At 42.0% G+C, this 24,926-nt stretch overlaps 1 protein-coding gene across 5 annotated transcripts in view; it reads left to right on the top strand.

Moving 5' to 3' along the window:
• The first annotated feature begins 8,017 nt into the window (after positions 1-8,017).
• PPP3CB (protein phosphatase 3 catalytic subunit beta) overlaps positions 8,018-24,926 on the top strand; it is a 187,098-nt gene continuing 170,189 nt past the window's right edge. For all 5 annotated transcript variants that reach the window (XM_029609153.1, XM_029609152.1, XM_029609151.1 and 2 more), the window contains exon 1: positions 8,018-8,403. In XM_029609153.1, coding sequence (XP_029465013.1) covers positions 8,355-8,403 — 49 coding nt within the window. In that variant the 5' untranslated portion in view covers positions 8,018-8,354. The remainder of the gene's footprint in view (positions 8,404-24,926) is intronic.

Genomic DNA, 24,926 nt, shown 5'->3' with positions numbered 1-24,926 from the left:
GTTTGGCACCCGATTCCTCTCCGCTTGACTACTGACTTGTTTTATGTTACCTATTTTTATTTTAAACAATTTTTTATTTTATATTAACGAAATTTTTGTAATTTTATATTCTCCATAAGCTATTTTACTCCTAATTAATCCTTAATTTATTTTGTTCTATTTTTATTTGATATTTGTAAACCGTTTTGATTAAACATTGTTTGTAAAGACGGTATAGAAATACTTTTAAATAAATAAATAAAATGCATTATTGGGATAAATGGAAAGAAAGAATAATGGGGAATAGAGAATATTCCTACTTAACAAATCTCTTTCATAATAAGAACTTTATACCATGTTTATCGATCCGGTCCTTTGGGACATGGAAGACACATAACCTCACATGTTTAGAGCACATTTGGGAGAGGGGTAATTTCATTCCTTTTTCATCATTGTGTAGAGATTTTGGATTCTGCATATGTGGTGGTCTGGGGCCTGTATCGTGGCGCTGTGGACTGGCTTACAAAACTTGATTTCCAGAATTCTTGGCGATGAAGTGGATATTTCAATGGACTAGGCCTTACTGCACAACGTGGAGGGAGCAACTGGAGCATTGGCACATCTGTTCTGTCTTCAAGCCTGTATTGCCACTAGACTGGAGATTGCTTATGCATGGAAGTCGACTAAAAGTCCGCAAATCACAGATGTGGTACGCAGGCTGGACTCTGTATGTACTATGTATAAGATTACAGCGGCTAGAAGACAAAATCTACAGGCTTTCCATAACACATGGGATACATTTCTACGTTGGCGAGTTGCATGATGGGACCTGCTAATACAGTCATTTAAGGAGAGGAATGCATACAGTGAAATCCTACGGGAGATATATATATACATTATTCAGTATTCTTTTCTTGTATACCTATTCTGGGACAGCTCCGGGGAGGGGGGGAGATTACTTCTTGAAATGATAATTGTACCTTTTGGTATTGTTCTATACTAGATTGGCTGTTTAGATTATGATGTTGTGTTTAATACCAATAAAAATATAAATTATAAAAAAAAAACCTCTGCCCCGGCTCAGGGCTGCAGCTCCCTCCCCTCCGCCTGCAGTCTCTCTCACCTCCAGGGCCTTGTGGAGCCCGAGAATGAAGATTTTTGCAGGTCCATTTTTTTTCTTTTCCGCCATCAGGGATGGTCTGGCGATCGATTCCGCTATTTTTTGAGGATTTTCACTGCTTGGGGGCCGCGATGCAGCAGGATTAAGTCAGGGCCGGCCGGGAGCTCAGACTCAAGCAGCCATCCTGGATGATGACATTACTTCCCTCTACAACAGGGGTCAGGAACCTTTTTGGCTGAGAGAGCCATGAACGCCACATATTTTAAAATGTAATTCCATGAGAGCCATACAATATGTTTAAAACTAAATACAAGTAAATGTGTGCATTTTATGTAAGATCACACTTTTAAAGTACAATAAGTCTCTGAAAATATTACACCAGGCCTTAAGACACCAATACATCTCCTATTAGGAAAACGGACCAAGTCAGGCTGCTATAGAGTCCTACACAGAAACTACACGCCAGCAGAAAACCTCACCTGAATCACGTGCTGTCCCTCACCTAACAGAATAAAGAGACCAAAACGCATAACAAGAAGCATGAAGAAAAAACTGAATTGGAAACTGCAACAAGCCAGAGTCTCTGTATGCAGTGTAACAAAGGAAAAAAGAAACATCACCCAACCTTATAAAACAAATCAAGAAATATAAAATCATCAGCAGTAAAACTGTACTAACAAAAAGAACATATTTCGAAACAGCTGATGAGTGGAATATCCAATAATTAAAAACTCATATAAAACATTTCCAGATACCAACAAAATATTTCAAAATAGCTGACACAAAGACCCAGTAATGAAAAATAATAAGGATACAAAAATGTTTTTGCTCTGCATACCTGGGAACGTTTGATATCCAGGTGTCCTGAGATTGTTCTGAATTAGCAGGAGGTGGGGTGGTTTGCTTGGAACTTTCTCCTCTCTCAGTCACAAACCAGCGCTCTCTCTCACACTGGCTCTCAATGACACACCTATACACACATGCTCTCAGTACTCACATATACACATGTTTTTTCTCTCACTTATATAGGCTCTTAATTACACATTTACACACATGCTGTCTTATCTTTTCACTCTTACACACACACACAGGCTTTCAATCACATAAATACATGCTGTCTTTTTCTCTGACACAGACTCTCATTCACATGCTTACAAACATGTCCTTTCTTTCTCTCATTTACACACAGGCTCTCAATCACATACTCCATCACCTAAACCAGCTCTCAATCACACACAGACACACATGATCTCTCTCTTACTTATACACACAGGCTCTTAATCATACATACACATGATTTCTCTCACACACAAAGGATCTCAATCATACACACATACTCTTTCACACAAACAGGTTTTCAATCACAAACTTACACATACAGGTTTCCAATGGTAAACTTACATTCATGCTCTCTCTCTCACAGGCAGGCTCTCAATCACAGACATACTCTCTTTCACATATACAGGCTCTCAATCACAGACATACTCTCTTTCACATATACAGGCTCTCAATCATTCACATACATGCAATCTCTCACTCACACACACAGGATCTCAAACACACATGCTTGCTCGCTCATTCACTCTTTCTCCCCCACCCCCATCCCGGGAACTTGCGGCAGCAGCAGCCTCCTCCCAACGCTAACCTCCTTCATTTTCAGCCCTCGCAGAGGCGGAGTCCCATTGGCCGCGGTTGAAGCTCTTCATTTTCCTCCAAGCCGCGCTGCAGTCTTCTTTTCGTCGGACCGACGCAGACCACACTAGCGTGGCCTCTTCTTGCCGCGCACGCACCCGATGCTCTCCACTTCCTCTTCCGGCCTGCGGGGGGGGGGGGGGGGGGGGGGCGGGAAGAAGAGACCACACTAGCATGGTCTCTTCTTCCTGCGCACGCACCCGATGCTCACCACTTCCTCTTCTGAGCCGCGGGGGGGCGGGCGGGAAGAAGAGAGCATGCTGGTGCCGCCGACTCCAGCTATTCTGTTGCGTTCCGCCCGGGCTGACAGCATTTTAAGCCCGGGCGGAGGAGGACCGGGGAGCAGCTGGGGACTGGAAAGTGTGGCAACACTTGTCTGCGAGCCAGATGCAGCCCTCAAAAGAGCCATATCTGGCTCGCGAGCCATGGGTTCCCGACCCCTGCTCTACAACATCCAATACTTCTGACTTATCTTGCTTTATTTTAAGTCACAGGAATTCCCCAAATTATTTTTGTATTTGCAGGATTGTTCCTAAAGCGGTTTTAGGGTTAGCTAAAATTACTAGCACATCATCAGCAAATGCTGCTAACTTAAAACTTTGTTTTTGTAAGGTAAAACCACAGATGTCTTTAATCTGATCTATTTTCCTAAGTAACGGATCAATGGATATTTATTTATTTATTTATTTATTTAACAATTTTTATATACCGGCATTCGTAGGACACATCATGTCGGTTCACATTTAACTGAGAAAGGAAATTACAATGAACGAGGATAGAGAGAGTCAACGATATTACAATGAACTAGGAACAAGGATAGAGAGAGTCAACGAGCAAGGATACAACTTTGTAAAACGAACTGGATGATGATTATGCATGTTAAGAGTAGGTATGCATCAGGATGTAAAGGATGCATGTACCCTTAAGAACTTAACATATGAAATTATTTACAATAATAATATTAAATGTAGGGGCAGGGAGAAGGGGAAGGGGGTAGCGAGGAGGGGAAAGGAGAGGATAGTATAAATATCAGAGATAAGGGGCATCCCTTTCTAGGACCTCTGATAGGTGGCCATTCGCTGTAATATTGTATTATGGTTTTTTATATAAGGCTGCTATATAGTTTTCCCCTAGAACCTAAATCTCTCTAAAACCGAGAAGAGGTAATGCCATGATATCCTGTCAAAGGCATTTTCTGAATCAAAGCCTATCGTCAATGGGGGGATCTTTTGTTCTCTGCAACATGACATGGCCACCATTAATTTTATTATGTGAGTGCCTGCCATTGTACCTTTAATGAATGCAACCTGGTTTGGTGATATTATTAATATTATTAATGGTATAACTTAGCTTAATCCATCTGCTATGTTTTTGGCAAAGATTTTTAAGTTGTCATTGCGTAGGGAGATCAGGCTGTATGAAGAGGGCAACAAAGGGTCCTTGCCAGGTTTGGCCAATACTGTTAAATAAGCTTTATTAAAGTCCCTAGGGAAGACCTCAGAGAAAAAACAAACAAACCCATCTGCACAAAAATTTGATCCCTTAAGATTTTGTAATAATCTGTATTAAATCCATCTGGTCCCGGAGTCTTATAGTGTTTTCCTGCTTTTATGACATCTAATATCTCTTGTAATTGAATTGTTCTATTTAAGCATTTTAGTTGTTCTGGTGTTATTTTAGGTAGGGGCAAGTTCGGAAAAAAAATGCTTCCTTCTCCTCTGAGCCTCCCTGTCTAGCTTCTGAATATAGCTCTTCATAAAAATCTTTCAAAATTTTACAAGTTTCCATGTTTTTATAAGCTATCTTTCCTTTTAGAGTTTTAACTTGTTAAATATCGGCTTGATTTTAAAACACCGGCATGCAGAAATTCCAGTAGATATGCACGTGGCCACACCAAACGCATTTTCAAAACCGCCTGGCCACTTGCGAATCTGCTGGTACATGCAGAAGTGCTGCGAGAGCAAAAAGGGGCAGGCCAGGGGTGGGATCTGGGCAGGGGCCGGCCGGGACAGCACCATTTTGCACTGTCCCCGTGACTCACGCACCGGCAGCCGGCCAGCCTGTGCAACTTACTTCAACTATAAGGATGAAGTAAGTTTAAAAACAAAAAAATGTAGCATAGTTAGGGTGGGTTTAGGGGTCAGGGAGGAAGTTAGATAGGGGGTTAGGAAAGTTCCCTCCCAGTCCGTTCCTTTATTGGAGCGGACTAAGAGGGAACTGGGGATGTGCCAATTGCATTGCTGTGCGCTTTTTAAGAAAATCCTCCCCTTACGCTCCATTATAAAATCGGGTGCACATGCGCATGTGCTGGGAATCGTACGCATCTTTAAAAATCTACTCTTAAAGGTTTTGGCTCTGCTTGCTTTTACCATGTTTGCCATTACCCTTCCAGTTTTGTTTCCAAACCGAAAAAAATTAAGCGCTGAATGGTGTAACGATCTTGGTGCTCTCTGATGAAGACAAGTATTCAAAGCACATAAGATAGTTTTGTATTCATCCTTAGTAACTGTAGTCATTTGTGAGGCTAGTTTCTTTTTTGCCTTCTGCAGTTTTTTCTCTAACTGAATATTATGTAGCTGTTTTTGCTTCCTTATGGTATAGGCAATTATCTTCTCACGAATCACCACTTTGCTCATTTCCCAGAATACTGGGGAGTCTTTATGTTGTTCATTGGTGCTTTCAAATTCCCTCCATTAAATACACAAATAACTATGAAACTCCTTATCCTCCACTAAATGGATAGGAAATCTCCAGATCCCATCACACTTACTCTCTTCAGACATTTGGAACTTGACCCAAATCATAGAATGGTTTGATATTTCAGCGGGGCCTATCTCTGCTTTAATGACTTTTTTAAACATATACGAAGAGACTAGAATTTAATCAACTCTGAATAAGGACAGATGTGCCCTTGAAACATGAGTATAGTCACGATCATCAGGATGTAGTAGCTGCCATACATCCAAGACCTATAATAAATATGCTATGCTCTTATCTTCTCAATTTTACCCCACTTTTCCTTGAAGACTTATCCAATAATGACCATGAATGCAGTTTCACTTCTAGTATGCATTGAAATGGGACATTTTTATTAATTGGAATATCTATTCCTGCCTTTTTTCCTCACTGCTGAATAGTGGTAGCAGCATCCTACTCACTCCCTTATTACTCTTTGATTCTCGATATCCGAGAGATGTGTTTCTTGAACACATGCTATGTCATTTAAGAGCTTATAACACTTTTTCCCTTTTATGGGTGATCCTAATCCATCAATGTTCCATGAGATACATCTTGATACCTAACCCATAATCCATGAAATAATCTTGCTTTGCAGATTGTTTGATATCCAGATTCTGAGGGAGTGCCCCCCCCCCAAGCTTAGATTGTCCCTCTTATCTCACCCCTCCAGTTTCCTCCTCTCCATCTCCTTTACTTGTGAAACTCCAATGTTCCCCTTTACCTCTAATCAGATAGGCAACATGCTCTTAAGAGCCGAGATCACATGCTTTTGTTGCACGCAGGTGCCACCCTCCCTAAACAAGACAAAGTGCAAAAATATTTTTAACATGTTACAAAGCGAATATAATTCCCAAAATGACCACAGAACTTATTTTCAAACCATATGTATTTATTTATTACTGCTTTTTTATACCACCAGGTCTTTAATTTTTTTTGAATATTTGTGAGCTTGATTCCATATGTAATGTAGGGGCATTGAGTTCCAAATTATGGGTCCTGCCATAGATAGTGCCCGATCTTTTGTGGAGCTGAGGTGTTTGGGTGCAGGTGTGTGTATGGTTCCTTTGTAAGCAGATCTGGTGTATCTGTTTGATGACTGAAAATAGAGAGTCATTCATCCAGTTGAGTTCCTGGTTGTGCAAGGTTTTGTGAATGATAGTGAGACTCTTGTAGAGGATTCTGAACAAGATGGAGAGCCAGTGGAGGTCTCTTAGGATGGGAGTGATGTGGTCCATTTTGCGTGTGTTGGTGAGAATTCTGGCGGCGGCGTTCTGTAGCATTTGGAGGGGTTTGATGGATAAGGTGGGGAGGCCTAGTCGGAGGGAGTTACAGTAGTCAGTTTTTGAGAAGATGAGGGCCTGGAGAACAGTACAGAAGTCATTGAAGTGGAGGAGGGGTCTGAGCTTCTTAAGTACATGAAGTTTCCATGGGAGAGAGGGGCTACTAAATGTGGTCCACAAACTAAACTGATTTGCAGAGTAGGTTGTCCTCCTATAGGTTTTAACTCCCTCCCCCATGCTGAATGGGCTGCAGGAAGTGGGTAGTGGCAGCATATTGTACTGCATCCTTCTCTTTTGCCACCCAGGCCTGGCTTTAGCTTTCAATCATGCTAAACACAGACATATGAGGACAGGCCTCAGCAGCAGAAGAGAACACTGTGGCTTGATGTGCTGCTGTTGCTCAATTGGAAGGAGGAGGCTGAAGAAGTACTCAGGAAGGAGATAGGTGATTTGAATAGAAAACCTGCCTCCTCCTTTCCATTAACATTCAGAATCCTTTTACCCCCAAAAAGAAACAAAATTAACTAGATACAAATGTCAGAAAATTGTTTAGTGCATTTTTATTTAACTTATCTAATCTGCAAATATGCTTGCTTGCTGCAGTGGCCCATAGTAAAACCATAAATAAATAGTACTATAATAAGTTGGAGAAGGCTCTTCTTAGGAGTGGGTATTTGGCACCTTCAAAATTTAGCGACCTAGGCAGCTGCCTGTCCATATCCAGGCCTGGTAAAGTGGGGAATCTGGTTCAGAGCCGAGATACGAATTCAGCAGCGACAGCAAGAATCAGGAGTGAGAACAGAAATCTTGCTTTTCTCAGAAGCTGCGAGGAACACGGTGGAGGAAAAAAGCAGAGATGCAGTTTGCTGGAAAAAGCTCTCCCTCTATGCGACCACCTCCACCTTTCTATTCCTTCCGTGTTCTGTAGCTACCCTACTGTTCCTTTCTCCTCTGATTGGCTATTGCCGAGTCATCACTCTGCGACTCACAGTTGGACTGCCAGAAGCAACTAAAAAAAAGCAACAGCAACGTAGAAAGCTGCTAAGCACGAAACTAGCCCAACCCGCTTAAAAATATTTTCTTCACACAACGGGGAAAAAGGTAGCTCAACTGGGCCTGAAATTGCCCAATTTGGAAACACTGAGTCAACGTCTTAGAAGATCTGGCTACATCTCCCTCTTCCTCGAAAGTAACAGAAATGCAACACATCCATGTCTGAACTATAGCTGAAGCGTAATGCCCAAATCAAAGATGGCGGCGAGCCCCTCCCGCCCGGTCAGGCGTTTAGTCAGTGGGCACCGCGTGGTGCACGCCGGTCCTCCCTCCCCGCAGAGTTAGCTTGCGGCCGCCATGTTGCTCTCCGTTGTTTTAGCACGGCGCTTCCGGACCCCCGAGTCCTGAGCCCCTACGGAAGCTGGAGCAGCGCCGGTCGGAGAGCGCCCACGCCGCTGCCCCGAAAGCACTATCCAGGCACTGCGGTCCAGTCTTACGCCATCTCCAGCTGCGTATCTACGCCGGCAGCTTGGCGCCCAGTCGCCCGCAGGATGTCCGACAAGGACAGCAAACACAGCACCATTGAGCGGGCGGTAAAAAGTGAGTCTTAGGCGCTATCATATTCATGTGCAGGGGCCGGACCTACTTCCACCGCTGGGACTCTCATAAGGTCTAAGTATGACCCTTAGTGGTATCCCTCCGCCGGGATCGGGTGTACTTCCGTCTCTGTGTCAACAGAGCGGGGCGCGTGTTATACTCAAGTATTTTTCTGCGGTTGGTTAGCGGATAGGAATATTAGCGGTACTAATAAATACCTGGCAGCAGGGGGGTTTCTGCTATATATCCTCCAATATGATTATCTGTAGGTATGGCTAGTTTCCTTTATAATGCTCCTCAAACCTGCCCGGTTTCAGGGCTGCTAGTTTGCTCCACATTTTGCGGGAAACCCAGAATCAGTCCTGTCATTACTCCCATTGCATTTGCAGAACCTGTACGTTCACGGTAGTAACATTTAAACAGCCTTGCTGGAAGCGTTAAACCTGGTCCCTATTTAGTTCTCCGTCAGTATATTTCTGTATCCACTGTCCGTTTTTCTTCGTCAGTATATCTCTATCTTTCCACCTGTCAATGCATCTCTCCGTTAGTGTTTCCCTCCATAGATACACTACTCGTCCTGAGTTTCATGGCTTTTGTCATTGCATAAATCTGGAGCGTTATATAGCCCTTTATCAATACATCTCACCTCTTGGTACCTAGTTCATCATGGCTAGTGTATTTCTGGCCCACAGTCACCATGAGTGTATCCTACCGTTTGAAGTCTTTTGCACCCATCCACACGTGTCTCTCCACGTTCCGGGTGTGCCTCTATCAGTGCAGTTCTCCGCTTGGGATCTGTAGTATATATATATATTACTATACACATGCTTTATGTTGTACAGTTATAATTCATGTTATATTGTATCAGGCATGGTGGTTAAGGGCGTGGCATTGGTTGCGATTTTCTGCGGTTATCAAGATTTTGACTAGCTTGATGTTTTGAGAAGGTCAGAATTGCAATCCCTGGTTGCCTGTCAGATCTCAGAAACTCAGTTCACTAGTTTGAAGTTGCTGAGGGCAAAAAAGCTTGTCCCATATGAAAAAAAGTTGTTCTCTTCCAACTCTAAAACTATTATGAATTTAAAACCCAAATGTCATGTACAGATTAGTTGGAAGAAGTGGTATTATTGAATTTGACAGTCCACACTTTGGGCTTGATCTAAGTTTTTCGTCCCCATAGATAAAAGGAGGAAAAGCTTTAGTAAATCAGGCTCTTGATTTGGTTGAATAATAATTGAAATCATGTCTTTTAAGACCTGGGATGTGCACATATAAAAGGGAGCCAATGGGGGAGGATGAAATGTTTTAATCTTTGGGAGCTCAGTGGGTAGGCTGAGTGGGGGGTGCATAAGGGATTGGGGGGCTGGATAGTTAAATGGGGTGCATTAGGAAATCAGGAGCTTAGTGGGCAGGGAAGCTAGAGCTGGCAGAAGTGAAGAGGTTGGGGTATGAGGCTCTGTAGTGTGGGACTTTGGTGCAGGGACCCTTAAATTGGATTTTCTGGGTGTGAGGACTCTAGTCTAGGGCTTCCCAGACCAGAGAGCCTTCAGTTTTTTGGGTTTTTTTGTAATTTAGTGGTTAGAGGCAAATAACATAGCTGAGTTTAAAAGAGGTTTGGACAAATTCCAGAAAAAAAATAAAACATTAGCCAGGTAGATTTGGGGAAAGCCACCACTTATCTGTCTCTAGGAGTGGGCAACAAGAAATGGATCTACTCTTTGACCTGGACTGACTGCTATCAGAGATGGGCTGCTGAGTTTGATGGCCCCTTGCTTGGACCTAGCATGGCACTTCTTATCTTTTTAAATTATGTTCTTGCTATCTATTTCAAGCAAACACTCCCCATATTATTTTTTATTCTATAGTACGGATTATAAATAGAAATTGCACATTTGGACATACAGTAAGTTTAAATTTGGATTTTAATAGCAAAGTACATTTGAAAAGCAGTCCAAGCAACTGATTTTTTCCTACTTCCTGAGATGTTGCTAGTAAGTAGCCACCACCATGCAGTGTTAAAAAAACATAATTTACATTTATTAAATTTGTGAATCGCCTAACACAAAAATGCCTAGGCGATGAACATATTAAAATATAAACAATTATAAAAAAGCATGATAAAAACATAAAAAAAAACAAAACATAACTGAATAAAATATAATACAATCATAAAAAAGGCAAAGAGTAATCAATAAATTAAAAATAACTGAGCTTAAATAAATAGATCTTAAGGAGTCCCTTAACAGTTTTGATTGAATCACACTGGCGAATTTCTATTGGTAAAGAGTTGCAGAATTGTGGGCCGGCCACCGAAAAGATGCATTCTCTGGTAGTGAGCAAGCATGCAACACATGGAGAAGGAACATTCAATAGTCCTAGCTGAGACGAACGCAAGGTTCTGGCAAGGAGGTAAAATTGTAATATTGCATTGGCCCAATGGGCAGGATTGATCATTGATTAGTTTGAATATTATCATACCCATTTTAAATTTGACTCTTTCATGAATAGAAAGCCAGTGAAGTTCAGTCAGGGCCAGAGTTATATGCTCAAAACGTCTCAAACCATTGATGAGGTGGGCAGCTGAGTTTAATAATAAGTGTAAATGATGTAATGTTGAGCAAGGTAGATCAGTGTAGAGGCTATTGCAATAATCAAGGATAGGAAAAATGGATGCCTGCAGTACGCTGCAGAACTCAGGAGGATGAAAAAGTTTTCTTAAGCTGACAAAAACGCACAATCTGAAAAAACCCTGTTTGATAACTTGTTTGACCTGAGGCTTGAAGGAAAGTGAGCTACCTAGAATGACACCAATACTTTTCACCTGGTTTTTAATTTGAAAACCTAAACCATTGAGACAAACGGTGCTTTGATTCAAAGGAGAATATAGGCTAGACAAAGCTAGAAACTTCGTTTTGGTCATACTAAGCGTGAGTTTATTATTAAATCTCGGAAATATGCCACGGAAAATGACGTGAAACTTACACTTGCTGCTTTTCAGTGAATAGCAGTAATTACAAACTTACACATCCAGGTTGAGAAAAGACAAGAGAACCATTAATTTTATCCTTCTGATGATTGAAAAGCTTGATGTAGACAATAATTCAACCCAAATGCAAAAGACAATGCAGTGTCAGGGGTTGGAAAATCATGAGTGCCAGGTCTTCTGGGTGCCTAAAAGTTTTTTGCCCCTGGCACTGCTGTCAGCCCAAGAAGAAATGTTGCCACTGTTGTTGCTAGCCAGGGGCTTGAGCTGCTGTGGCCCAAGCTGCCCCTGCTCTTAGGCCATGTAGAAATGGAGAGGCTGGAGGGATAGAAGAGAGAGGCTGGGAAGGGGAGCAAGAGAGGCTGATGAAGAGAGGGGCTTAGAATGGCTGGAAGGAGAGAAGAAGAGGGGGAAATGGAGAAGGAAGATGAGAGAGACTGGAGGAAGGAGAAGGAAAAGAGGCTGGAAGTGAGGGACGAAGATAGTAGAGAAAGCAAAAAGAGTAAAAAAAAAACAAACAAAAAAAACCAAAAACAAATGAAGCATCCGTGGACCATCCATGTGTGCGGATCTGAAACTTGGCCAACCTGGTCAGAAATTCCCATAAGCGGTGATGAACTGAAATCTCTAGTTCAATGTTTCTCAAATATGGCCACCTGTGCAATTTTTTTTTTTTTTTGCAGCTATAGCAGCTGTAGTCTGGCAAGAAGCAACAGTAAGGAGCTGGCTCACATGGACCAGAAGCAGGGTTTTGCAGCTGGGATGCAGCTTGCACAGGCTGGAGAGAGGAAGGGGATGGAGCTTTGTTGATCAAAGCTGGCTCGTGGGAGCTGGAAATAGTAGACCTGCTGCTTTGAGGAGTGGGCTTGGGCGCAGGGCTGGATTTAAATCTCATGCACCCTTAGGTGAAGGATTTTCGGCACCTTCCCCCTCTCCCCCACAGCCGGTGGGAGGGGGTGGATGATCACATTGATCCACGGTACAGGCACTCCAAGGCATGTCTTTTGTGTCTAATGGGAAATCCAGCCCTGCTTGCATGAGCCAGAAGGAGATTTGCCGTTGTAAAGAGCGGCTTGTGTGGGTGTCAGGAGACTGAGCACAGTGAAAACCTTGCTTCTGCAGTGCTGTCTGCCAGAAGAACTGAGTTCAAGATAGGGGAAGGAAATAGAGAAGGGGCAGAGGAATTGAGGGATGGGGAAAGGGAGAGAAGGGCAACGGGTAGGGAGGGGGGAATGGTAAAGGGAGAGGAAGAGAAAGAGAAGAGATAGGGAAAGGAAGGAAGGAAGAAGCTTCCTGACCCTGGTTGACGGCTCTATGCTTGGCAGGTTTAGTTTCTTTTAATAGTGCTGTTCTCGGTTGGTGAGCATTGGTTCCGAGGTTTCTGATCTTAAGCAAGTAGAATAAGAAGGGCTGTAAGGTTCAGCGCACTTCCTTTTACTTTTCAATATTCACTCTGGGGGAGTATTAGCAGAGATTTTTGGATTCATATGTCTCTGCTGTGCTGAATGATGTCTAGATTGTTTTGGAATTAGGTGTGGATTGAGTAGCCCAATTGGCTGCCTGTCTGAGACATATTGACATCTGGCTAACTCAGGACAAATTATTGTGAAATGCGGACAAGGACTAAAACCGAAGAAAGCCGCCTTCTCTTTCCTCCCACCCTCCCTTGTATTCAAGGGTTGAACTCTACCCATTCAGCTTAAGGTAAAGGTTCTTGGGGGTAGTCCTTGATTCAGAACTTACCATGAAGGCTCACGTTAATAACGCACTTAGGGTTTCATTCTTTCAGTTAAGAATAATTTGAAACTTGAGACTGTATTTGTCAGTGAAGCATTTGGCTTTAGTGCTTGGACTGTTGTGATGCCTTTTATAGGGGGCTTCATAAACCTCAGCGTCATCGCCTCCCAAGTTGCCCCAAACGCCGCTGCTCGGATATTGCTGAGGCTGAAGCTCTCGGATCATATCACTCCTTCTCTGACGAAGGTATGTGGGCTGCCAGTTATTTCCAGAGTTAAGTTTACAGTACCGGTTCCAGTGTATAAAGCTTTGTTCCATGCTGTTTCTCTAGATTTAAAAGTCATGTTATGGTACAAACCGAAAAGAACTTTACGTTCCCTCTCAGAAGGCTCTTTTAGGTGTGCCTTCTCACTCAGGCACTAACTATGTGGCAATGTGTAAGAGAGCCTTTTCCTGTTTTGGCCCGGCCTCTGGAACGTGGCACCAAGAGTTCTTTTTTTTTACATTTTTTTATTTATGCATTATTAATATTACATCAAGAATAATAATTACTTGATACAGAATATTGAAGTCGACTAGCATAATGAAAAAGCAAAATAAATACAAATCTGTATCTTTAATGATATATATTTGTTTTAGTTATTTTGCTCAAAGTGCTCCCAATTTGGTTTGGTAACAGGAAATAGGATAAATAAGAGGTTATTGTTTTCTTTTCTTTGGGATATGTATGATTATAATATTGGTGAAATCCTGTTTCCTAGGAATATTCAATGTAAAAATTGAATATATGTAAAATTGAAATTTTTTTTTATTTACTTTGATTGCAATGAAAATTCATAAATAAAAAAAAAAGAATGATAATCACTTGATACAAAATATTGAAGTCGACTAGCATAAAGAAAAAGCAAAAGAAATACAAATCTTACAAGAATTTATATGGCTTTACAACTTCAAATTTAAGTCCTAAACTCAGAGGAGATCCAATACACTTAAGCAAATTACATCAAAACATTTTAGGCAAATCATTTACTACTGCTAGCAGTTGGGCACTTTCCTTTTGTGAGGGACATACACAGCCTCATCTTGGAGATTCTTGAAAGCCAAACTATATCACTCCTAACTTAGTTTACTCCACTCCTCTTTCTTTTTGCACAGAAATTGTGTCAATTGTGAGGGTATAAAGAACATGTATTTTGTTCCCTTATAACTAAATAAACAATGGCAAGGAAATTGTAACAAGAAAGATGCCCCGATTTGTAGTGCTAGGGGTCTAAGCAACAAAAATTGTCTTCTTTTTTTGTGTTGCTTTCACAACATCTGGAAAGATTCTAATCTGCATATTTAAAAACCTCTGTAGCCTATTTTTGAAATATAATTTTAGGACCCAATCCCTATCAGGCTCTAATGCAAACATAACTATCATTGTGGCTGGTTTGGCCTGTAGTGAATTAGAGGTTTCTAACAGCGCCGATACATCCAGCTCAGATATTATTTTTTCTTTATCCCCCTCCACCTCTGGGGTAACAACTTTTAAACTACTGCTTCTAGGATCTTCTCTCATTTTATAAGGTATATAAAACACCCGGGTTACTGGTGGTATATTTTCATCAGGAATTTTCAACACTTCTTTCATATATCTTTTATACATCTCTTTGGGGGTATACAAGAGGGAGTTGTGGGAAATTGACAAATCTTAAATTTTTCCCCTTAAGAATGTTCTCCATATTTTCCAACTTCGCATTCAAATTGTCTTTAACTATTGCTTCTTGCAAGTTCTTGTTTGAGTCCACAACATTCTTAATTTCTTGTGTCGTGATTAGATAAACTGACCGTCGAATTTTCAAGCTTTTGAATGCGGTTCTCATAGTCTTGCAGTTTCATTGTAAGGGGAGCCATTTGACTAGCAACAAACTTTCCCAAACCCTCTATAGCCTCCCAGAGAGACTACAATGTTATTTGCGTGGGTTTAGTCATTTGAAAGTCAAAAGAAATCTTATTCAGTGAAGATATTTCATGTCCGGCTTTCAGTCTCTCTCCTGGGACTGTGCTTCCAGCGTCTTCACCACCCTCTTCCCTGGCGTCGTCGTCGCATATCTCTCCCGGGCACAGATTCCCTGGGTGGTCTCAGCTTCTACTTGCAGCTTTGGCGAGCGCTCCGACCACGTCCTCATCTGGGGCTCTATGTGACACAGGATTCTCTGGTGGTTCCCTCAGGATCAGTGATAATGAGATGTCTGAGCCCGGGGAGAAACTCAGCCCAAACGCTTGAGTTCCTCCCTGACTCCTCCGTCAATCTCAGCCCTCCTCTCATGATGTGGGATTCCATCGGACCGGTCTGGACGTGCTCCAAAGTTGCTCCAGGGATAGCCCTCTCCTTCTGCACGTCTTTTCCTGGCAGTATGCGGCATATTGAGTCACTCAGGTAAAAAATTCCTCAGGCAATCAGGACCCCAGCGTCTAGCAGCAGCACTGCGTAGCCATCTTGGAACTCCTCTCGGCACCAAGAGTTCTAAAGCTGTGAGAGATTAATTGTCTTCTAGAAAGCAGTGTATAGTCTTGCTTTTTGCCAGAGGTATTTAACTTACCTTTAGATCTTGTGGCGATGATGGTGCCCCTGGTGGCAGGTCCTCAGCGGTCTGGTCAGGCTCGGGGCTAATTATCAAGGACTGCTTCTACAAAGTCCTTTATAGCTGATCCCTTCCTGAAGTTTCTCCCGCGAGACAGGAGTAGAGGATAACCATAAGGCAAGGAGGCTATGGGTCAGCACCACTTGTAAGGGAAGGCGCTCTTACAACTAGGCCCCTGAGACCCAACTTCCCTCATTCTCCACTAGAGTAAGGGTCACCTCCCTGGCAGCCCTTTAACATAACATATTACATCCAGGCAGAAGCTTCTTATGTATTGAAGTTTATTAATTAAACCAAACTCCACAGAAAGGCAAAACACTCAACTTAAGTATTACCAGACCTGCATGATTCATTAATCCCCAAACACCAAGCTTCTCACTCTGAGTTTCTAGTATACGTTCCCCTGCACAACATGTGGGCCAAGTAGGTTTTTCCCCCAGAACATTCTACTTCCCCCAAGTATAACATAGCACTGAAACCTCCTCCACTGCAGGAACGTTTCCCTAGGCCAGCTGCAAGGTCCTAATTACCTCTTTTCCTCCAGCTGCCTTAATTAAGTAAAACAACTCTTTTCCCTGCTACAAGCTCCCCTGGCTTGTGCAGTCCTAAATCCATTTTCTATTAGAGCTGACTTAGCTTTTTAGTGGAAAAGGTCTGCCTGGGCACCATCCCCCAGCCTCAGGCTTTGGATCTTACTTGCCTTCCCTCCAGCTCTCCTCTCTCCCTCTTTGGAGGGCTACTCTCTTTATGTCAGATAGAGTGCCCCTCCCTAGGAAGACACCGCCTCTGTGTTTCCCTGCCCCCAACCCTTCCTGAGGCTGACTACCAGGGCATCTGGGAAATGTAGTTTCCTTCCTGCAAAGTAACCGTCCCATTGAGGAAAACACCCAGAGCTCTACAGCACAGAGACTCCGCTCTGGCTCAACTCATCACAATCTCCAATCCTTTATTCTTAGCCTGTTTTTTTTATTGATTTGCTATTTATGTTTTATTTTAATTGTTGTGGGGCCGATATTCAAAAAAAGCTGAGCTGATTTTGACCTGCTTTTCATTTACTTAGATTTAGGCTCCTAAATTAGGTGCTTAGTTCTGAAAATCAGTGCTAAGCTCCTAACTTTTTTTCCCTATCCTAACTCCACCTAAATTTAGGCATTCAACCCTAACAGATTTTCAGAAGGGCCACTTAAAGGAACTTAACTATAGAAATTAGGAGTCTAAACTCTGAAAATTGGCCCTTATGTTTCTATTGTTTTCTATTGTATTTCATTTTTTATTATTATTGTATTTGTGTTATTTATAAGTATGACATTTTTAATGTCTGATTGCATGTCACCTACAACTGTTTTTCAAATTAGATGACTAATGTAATTAAATAAATAAGACGAGATGGGGTAAAGGGAGAAGGAGGAAAGAGAGAATACACAGGGGAGCGATGGTAAGAGAGAGAAAAAAAACTGCAGGATAGGAAGAGAAGGACGACAGCCAAGAAGCAGAGGAGAGAAGGAAAGAGAAATGGAAGAGGAGGGAGTATTTTAGGAAAAGTGAATGTGGCCACCAGCAAGAATTGGTAGCCACCATCCAAGACCACCCAAAAAATTGTTGCAAGAACCAGTGTCCTTTATCAGTAGTTTCCTCCAACGTCTAATACATTATCCTAACCATCAGTACCTTTATAATTAAAAAATGAGTTCAGTTTTCTAATTATTTGGCCAGGACTTGAGTCACCCAAATTATTTTTGACCTGCCCAGGGGTGAATAGTGGGAAAAACTTGAACAGCAATTGTTAGGGAGATTTTCGGCAAACAAAGGCCTGAAAAAAAAGTATTAGGCGTACACGAGAGGGGGAGCCAGCATAGACTCTCCATTACCCTGTACTCTGCCTACACCTAAGTACATACCTGCCTTTCATTTGCTTCTGGTATTCCTCATATTCCAAATATATTTACTCCTGCTTGAGGCTGTTGCATCTGTGGCAGAAACATGGCTGCAACCCTGCAGCTCCTATCTTAGTGTATGACCTCGTACTTAGAAATCTGCAGTAGTTGGGTTCCATTTTAATACTTCCCTACCAGGATTCAGTTTTGTAAGGAACTGGGGAACCTTTTGGGGAAGAGGGGAGTCTTTTCTGAAGGGATGGGCTCCACCTTAACCAGGGTGGAACCAGGCTGCTGGCGCTAACCTTTAAAAAGGAGATAGAGCAGCTTTTAAACTAGAACAAAGGGGAAAGCCAACAGTTGCTCAACAGTGCATGGTTCGAAGGGAGGTATCTTCAAAGGATACTAATGAAGCATTAGAGTTAGGGAATCCCAACAGAGAGGTTCCAATAATAAGAAAAGTAGTCCAAGTGCCTATAAGTAAAGAATCACCTGAGGTAAAACATTCCAAATTATCCCTGAAAACTGAAAAACAGAATGTTAATACAAACAAAAAACACACTTTGAAATGTTTGTATGCGAATGCCAGAAGTCTATGAAGTAAGATGGGAGAGTTAGAGTGTATAGCAGTGAATGATGACATAGACTTAATTGGCATCTCAGAGACATGGTGGAAGGAGGATAATCAGTGGGATAGTGCTATAGCAGGGTACCATTTATATCGTAAAGATGGAGAGGAGCAACTTGGTGGTGGTTTGGGGGGGGGGGGGGGGGAGTGGTTCTTTATGTCTGAGACAGCATAGAGTGCAACAGGATAAAGATCCTGCAAGGGACTAAATGCACAATCAAATCTTTATGGGTAGAAATCCCTTGTGTATTGGGAAGAATATAGGGATAGGGAAATACTACCATCCATCTGGCCAAAATGATGAGAAGAATGATGAAACGCTAAGAGAAATTAGGGAAGCTAACCAAATTGGTAGTGCAGTAATAATGGGAGATTTCAATTACCCCAATATTGACTGGGTAAATGTATCATCAGGACATGCTAGAGAGGTAAAGTTCCTGGATGGAATAAATGACCATTTTTATGGAACAATTGGTTCAGGAACTGATGAGAGAGGGAACTATTTTAGATCTAATTCTTAGTGGAGCACAGGATTTGGTGAGAGAGGTAACGGTGATGGGGCTGCTTGGCAATAGTGATCATAATATGATCAAATTAGAATTAATGACTGGAAGGGGGACAATAAGTAAATCCATAGCTCTAGCACTAAACTTTCAAAAGGGAAACTTTGCTAAAATGAGAAAAATAGTTTAAAAAAACTGAAAGGTTAAGAGTGTGCAACAGGCATGGACACTTAAAAAATGAAGTCCAGATGTATTCCACGCATAAGAAAGGTGGAAGGAGGGCCAAACAATTGCCGGCATAGTTTAAAAGTGAGGTGAAAGAAGCTATTTAGCCAAAAGATCTTCCTTCAAAAATTGGAAAAAGAATCCATCTAAAGAAAATAGGAAACATCATAAGCATTGGCAAGTTCAATGTGAAATATTGATAAGACAGGTTAAGAGAGAATTAGAAAAAAAGTTGGCCGTAGAGGCATAAACTCATAATATAAACTTAAAAAAAAAAAATATCCGAAGCAGGAAGCCTGTGAAGGAGTTGGTTGGACCGTTAGATGATCGAGGGGTTAAAGGGGCACTTAGAGAAGATAAGGCGACTGCGGAAAGATTAAATTAATTCTTTGCTTTGGTGTTTACTGAAGAGGATGTTGGGGAGGTACCCGTTCCGGAAACAGTTTTCAAGGGTGACAATTTAGATGAACTGAACCAAATCATGGTGAACCTGGAAGATGTTGTAGGGCAGTTTGACAACCTAAGCGTAGTAAATTACCTGGACGGGATGGTTTACTTCCCCAGGGTTCTGATGGAACTAAAAAATGAAATTTCAGAACTATTACAAATAATTAATAACCTATCATTAAATCATCCGTTATACCTGAAGACTGGAAGATGGCCAATGTAACCCGATATTTAAAAAGGGCTCCAGAGGTGATCCAGGAAACTATAGACCTGTGAGCTGACTTCAGTGCCGGGAAAAATTATGGAAACTGTTATAAAGAATAAAATCACAGAGCATTTAGACAGCCATGCTTTAATGGCACACTGCCAGCATGGATTAATCCAAGGAAAGTCTTGCCTCACAAATCTGCTACATTTTTTTGAAGGGGGTGAATAAACATGTGGCCAGAGGTGAACCGGTAGATGTGGTGTATTTGGATTTTCAGAAGGCACTTGACAAAGTCCCCCTTGAAAGGCTACTAAGAAATCTAAAAAGACATGGGATAGGACGCGATGTCCTTTTGTGGATTGCAAGTTGGTTAAAAGACAGGAAACAGAGAGTAGGATTAAATGATCTGTTTTCACAGTGGAAAAAGGTAAACAGTGGAGCGCCTTAGGAATCTGTACTTGGACCGGTGCTTTTTAATATATTTATAAATGATCTGGAAAGGGGTAAAACGAGTGAGGTGATGAAATTTGCAGATGACAGAAAATTATTCAGAGTAGTTAAATCACAAGCGGATTGTGATAAATTACAGGAGAACCTTGCGAGACTGGAAAATTGGGCGTCTTAATGGCAGATGAAATTTAATGTGGATAAGTGCAAGGAGGTGCATATAGGGAAAAATAACCCATGCTGTAATTACACGATGTTAGGTTCCTTATTAGCATTTACCAACCAGGAAAGAGATCTAGGCGTGTGATTCCCCGGCCCAGGAGCAGTTTCGGAGGCCTCGGCCATGCCCCTGAAATGCCCCCCGGGGCTGGAACCACGCCCGCAGCCCCGCCCCCGGATGCCCCCCCCCCCCAGGAAAGCCCCGGGACTTACGCGCGTCCCGGGGCTTGCTCGCGCCGCCGAGCCTATTCAACATAGGCGCGCGTGCGCGCAGGGGGAGCTTGGGGCAGGTTTTCGGGGGGTACGCGCCCCTTTGTGCGCATAGAACTCTGCTTTATGAATGAAAACAGTGCTTTGAAAATCAACCTGCAGGTTTTGTGAGTAAAAATATGTGGGGAAACCCACTTTTTGCGCACACTTTTACCCAGAGTAGGATGAAGCGTACCAGAGGGGGTGGAATTGGCGGCAGGGGAGAAGTTTTACATGCACACTTTTGATTTTCAAAAGTATGCGCGTAAATCTCCATGCACAAAAGTTCTGCCTGCATGGGAGCAGGTGCAACGTTTTGCCATGTACATTGACGAGTAGCAGGGACAGACGGAAATCTTCAAATCTGACATGGTGCGTACGTCCACTTTGAAACTTCTGGCTAAAATCTGCGGGTTGAAAGCACCCACCAGCTTTAGCCCTATGTGGACTACTATAAAATTATCCTCCGTGGGGGCAATTTTGTTCCTATGTTCTTACCTTTAGCAAGGTCATTTTCAGAGGGAAACTCCCTGCAGTGTCCCTTTTGAAAATTCCAACTGATGGAGGAGCATGGGTATCTTATACTCCTATACATTGCAGCTGCTTTGAAGCATGTGGAAAGCACACAAGGGAATTACAAAATGAATCCCTGCATGCACCGTCCCTTCCCCAACTTAAACCCCTTCCTTCCCCCCCCTACAAATAAAAGTACGCACCTTCTCATGTGTCAACCCCACCTTTGGAATCTCTTATGAAAAGAGGCTTTTTTAGTAGGGGATCTTCTTGGTTTCAGTAAAGACTTGGCCATTTCAACAGATCTTTGCTTCTCGATTTTTCTTTTTATGTGGTCGGGACCTTTACTGTTGAATAGAATTTTATTGGAACTTAGCAGAGATCATACATCCTTTGGTTAACAGAGGATATTGTAGATTTTTATCATATGTTTTATCTCTTTGGTAAGAGACATTTATAATTTTAGTTATTGGTTTCTACAGATTTATACATCGGTTTATGGTTTTTATGCTTATGTGCTTCTAGTAGTTTAAGTAAATTATATTGACTTGTTATATCATTTATTCTGATGTTTGTTTGAATCATGTCATCTCCTGCTTCAAGCATATTTTTGGAAAAACGGGCTACAAATAAAAGTAAATACCCGCTCCGGGGGTACATGTAAAAGGTTTTAAAATTTACCCTCATAAAGTTGTCATAAGAACATAAGAAGTTGCCATACTGGGTCAGACTGAGGGTCCATCAAGTCCAGCATCCTGTTTCCAAGAGTGGCCAATCCAGGATACAAGTACCTGGCAAGTGCCCAAACACTAAGTAGATCCCATGCTACTGATGCCAGTAATAGCAATGGCTATTCCCTAAATCAACTTGATTAATAGCAGTTAATGGACTTCTCCTCCAAGAACTTATCCAAACCTTTTGTAAACCCAACTACATTGTCAAGTTAAGTGGAAAACATTGATAAGACTGGCGAAGAGAGAATTTGAAATGAAGTTGGCTGTAGAGGCAAAAACTCATAATAAAACCTTTTAAAAATATATCCGAAGCAAGAAACCTGTGAGGGAGTCGGTTGGACTGTTAGATGACCGAAGGATTAAAGGGGCTCTTAGGGAAGATAAGGCCATTGCAGAAAGGCTAAATGAATTCTTTGCTTCTGTGTTTACTAATGAGGATGTTGGGGAGATACCAGTTCCGGAGATGGTTTTCAAGAGTGATGAGTCAGATGAACTGAACCAAATCACTGTGAACCTGGAAGATGTAGTAGGCCAGATTGATAAACTAAAGAGTTAGCAAATCACCTGGACTGGATGGCATGCATCCTAGGGTACTGAAGGATCTCAAAAATGAACTTTCTGATCTATTAGTTAAAATTTTTAACCTATTATTAAAATCATCCATTGTAACTGAAGACTGGAGGGTGGCCAATGTAACCCCAATATTTAAAAAGGGCTCCAGGGGCGATCCAGGAAACTAAACACCAGTGAGCAGAATTCAGTGCCGGGAAAAATAGTGGAAACTATTCTAAAGATCAAAATAATAGAGCATATAGAAAGACATAGTTTAATGGAACATGGTCAACATGTATTTACCCAAGGGAAGACTTGCCTAACAAATCTGCTTTTTTTTGAAGGGGTTAATAAACATGTGGATAAAGGTGAACCGGTAGATGTAGTGTATTTGGATTTTCAGAAGGCATTTGACAAAGTCCCTCATAAGAGGCTTCTAAGAAAACTAAAAAGTCATGGAATAGGAGGCGATGTCCTTTCGTGGATTGCAAGTTGGTTAAAAGACAGGAAACAAAGAGTAGGATTAAATTATCTGTTTTCACAGTGGAAAAAGGTAAACAGTGGAGTGCCTCAGGGATCTGTACTTGGACTGGTGCTTTTCAATATATTTATAAATGATCTGGAAATTAATACGACGAGTGAGGTTATCAAATTTGCGGATGATACAAAATTATTCAGAGTAGTTAAATCACAAGCAGATTGTGATACATTACAGGAGGACCTTGCGAGACTGGAAGATTGGGCATCCAAATGGCAGATGAAATTAAATGTGGACAAGTGCAAGGTGTTGCATGTAGGGAAAAATAACCCTTGCTTTAGTTACACGATGTAAGGTTCCATATTAGGAGCTACCACCCAGGAAAAAGATCTAGGCATCATAGTGGATAATAATTTGAAATCTTTGGCTCAGTGTGCTGCAGCAGTCAAAAAAGCAAACAGAATGTTAGGAATTATTAGGAAGGGAATGGTTAATAAAATGGAAAATGTCATAATGCCTCTGTATCCGCTCCATGGTGAGACCACACCTTGAATACCGTGTACAGTTCTGGTCACTGCATCTCAAAAATGATATAGTTGCGATGGAGAAGGTACAGAGAAGGGCAACCAAAATGATAAATGGGATGGAACAGCTCCCTTATGAGGAAAGGCTGAAGAGGTTAGGGCTGTTCAGCTTAGAGAAGAGACAGCTGAGGGGGGGATATGATAGAGGTCTTTAAAATCATGAGAGGTCTTGAACGAGTAGATGTGACTCGGTTATTTACATTTTCGGATAATAGAAGGACTAGGGGGGACACTCCATGAAGTTAGCAAGTAGCACATTTAAGACTAATCGGAGAAAATTATTTTTCACTCAACGCACAATAAAGCTCTGGAATTTGTTGCCAGAGGATGTGGTTAGTGCAGTTAGTGTAGCTGGGTTTAAAAAAAGGTTTGGATACGTTCTTAGAGGAGAAGTCCATTAACTGCTATTAATCAAGTTTACTTAGGGAATAGCTGCTGCTATTACTGGCATCAGTAGCATGGTATCTTCTTGGTATTTGGGTACTTGCCAGGTTCTTGTGGCCTGGTTTGCCTCTGTTGGAAACAGGATGCTGGGCTTGATGGACCCTTGGTCTGACCCAGCATGGCAATTTCTTATGTTCTTACACTAATTGCACTGACCACATCCTCTGGCAACAAATTCCAGAGCTTAATTATGTGTTGAGTGAAAAAGAATTTTCTCTGATTAGTGCTTTCAGCCCAGCATCCAAAATATTTAGGAGTTGTGAGGAGGGGAGTCCTCTATAACGTTTCCTTTGACATGTTCCGTTTTTGTCTTTTTTTTTTTTTCTTTTGTTTTATTCTTATTTGGGATTTCTTTGCTGTTCCCTTCCTCTTCCCCGTCCCTGAATTCCTCCATTCAGCTTCTTCAAACATCTCCTTTATGGCCTTGCAATGGCTCTCACTTTAAGCTTGGCTTTAGAGGGCAGTGGCTCCTTCATTTTCGGTCTGGGTCTGGGCTTGGCTGTAGCCTCCATGGGGTTTAGCAGCCTCTTCAGTCTAGGCCCAGGCCTAGCCTTAGTGGGGGCAGTAACATCTTCATTCTTGACCCAGCCTCGATCTCAGTGGGGATGGTGATGCCTTCATTCCAGGCCTTACTTTAGTTGCGGAAGAAGTAGCTGCCTCACTTCAGGCCCAGACCTGTTCTTAGCAGTAGCTCCTTTGGTCCTGCCCAGGCTCTTCTCTAGGCTGTGCCGGTGGCATGTGCTTGGTGCCAAATTCTAGGCACTATCTGGTGCCCAGGAGTTTTCCAGTCCTGTTAGCATCAGATAATCAACTCTTCTCCATCCTATGTTAAGGCGGTAAGTACATCAAGCAGCTGTAGAAAATATATTGCTCACTGCATGGAATACAAAGCTATGAAGAATGAAACATGCAATAGACACATCCAGGAAACTCTCAATCAGGGTTTCAGTGGAACAAATCCATCTTCCTTGAATCTCTTGACGGTAATACAACTCATCCTTTACAAATATAGCCTTGATTCACATCTTTGCCACCCACATTTGAAGAGCAGTCTCAAAACGCAGCATTTCATTT

Source organism: Rhinatrema bivittatum, chromosome 7 (genome assembly GCF_901001135.1).
Source record: "Rhinatrema bivittatum chromosome 7, aRhiBiv1.1, whole genome shotgun sequence".
Lineage (NCBI taxonomy): Eukaryota > Metazoa > Chordata > Amphibia > Gymnophiona > Rhinatrematidae > Rhinatrema > Rhinatrema bivittatum.
The sequence above is the reverse complement of the archived record's forward strand: the minus strand, read 5'-3'. Positions and strand labels throughout refer to the sequence as shown.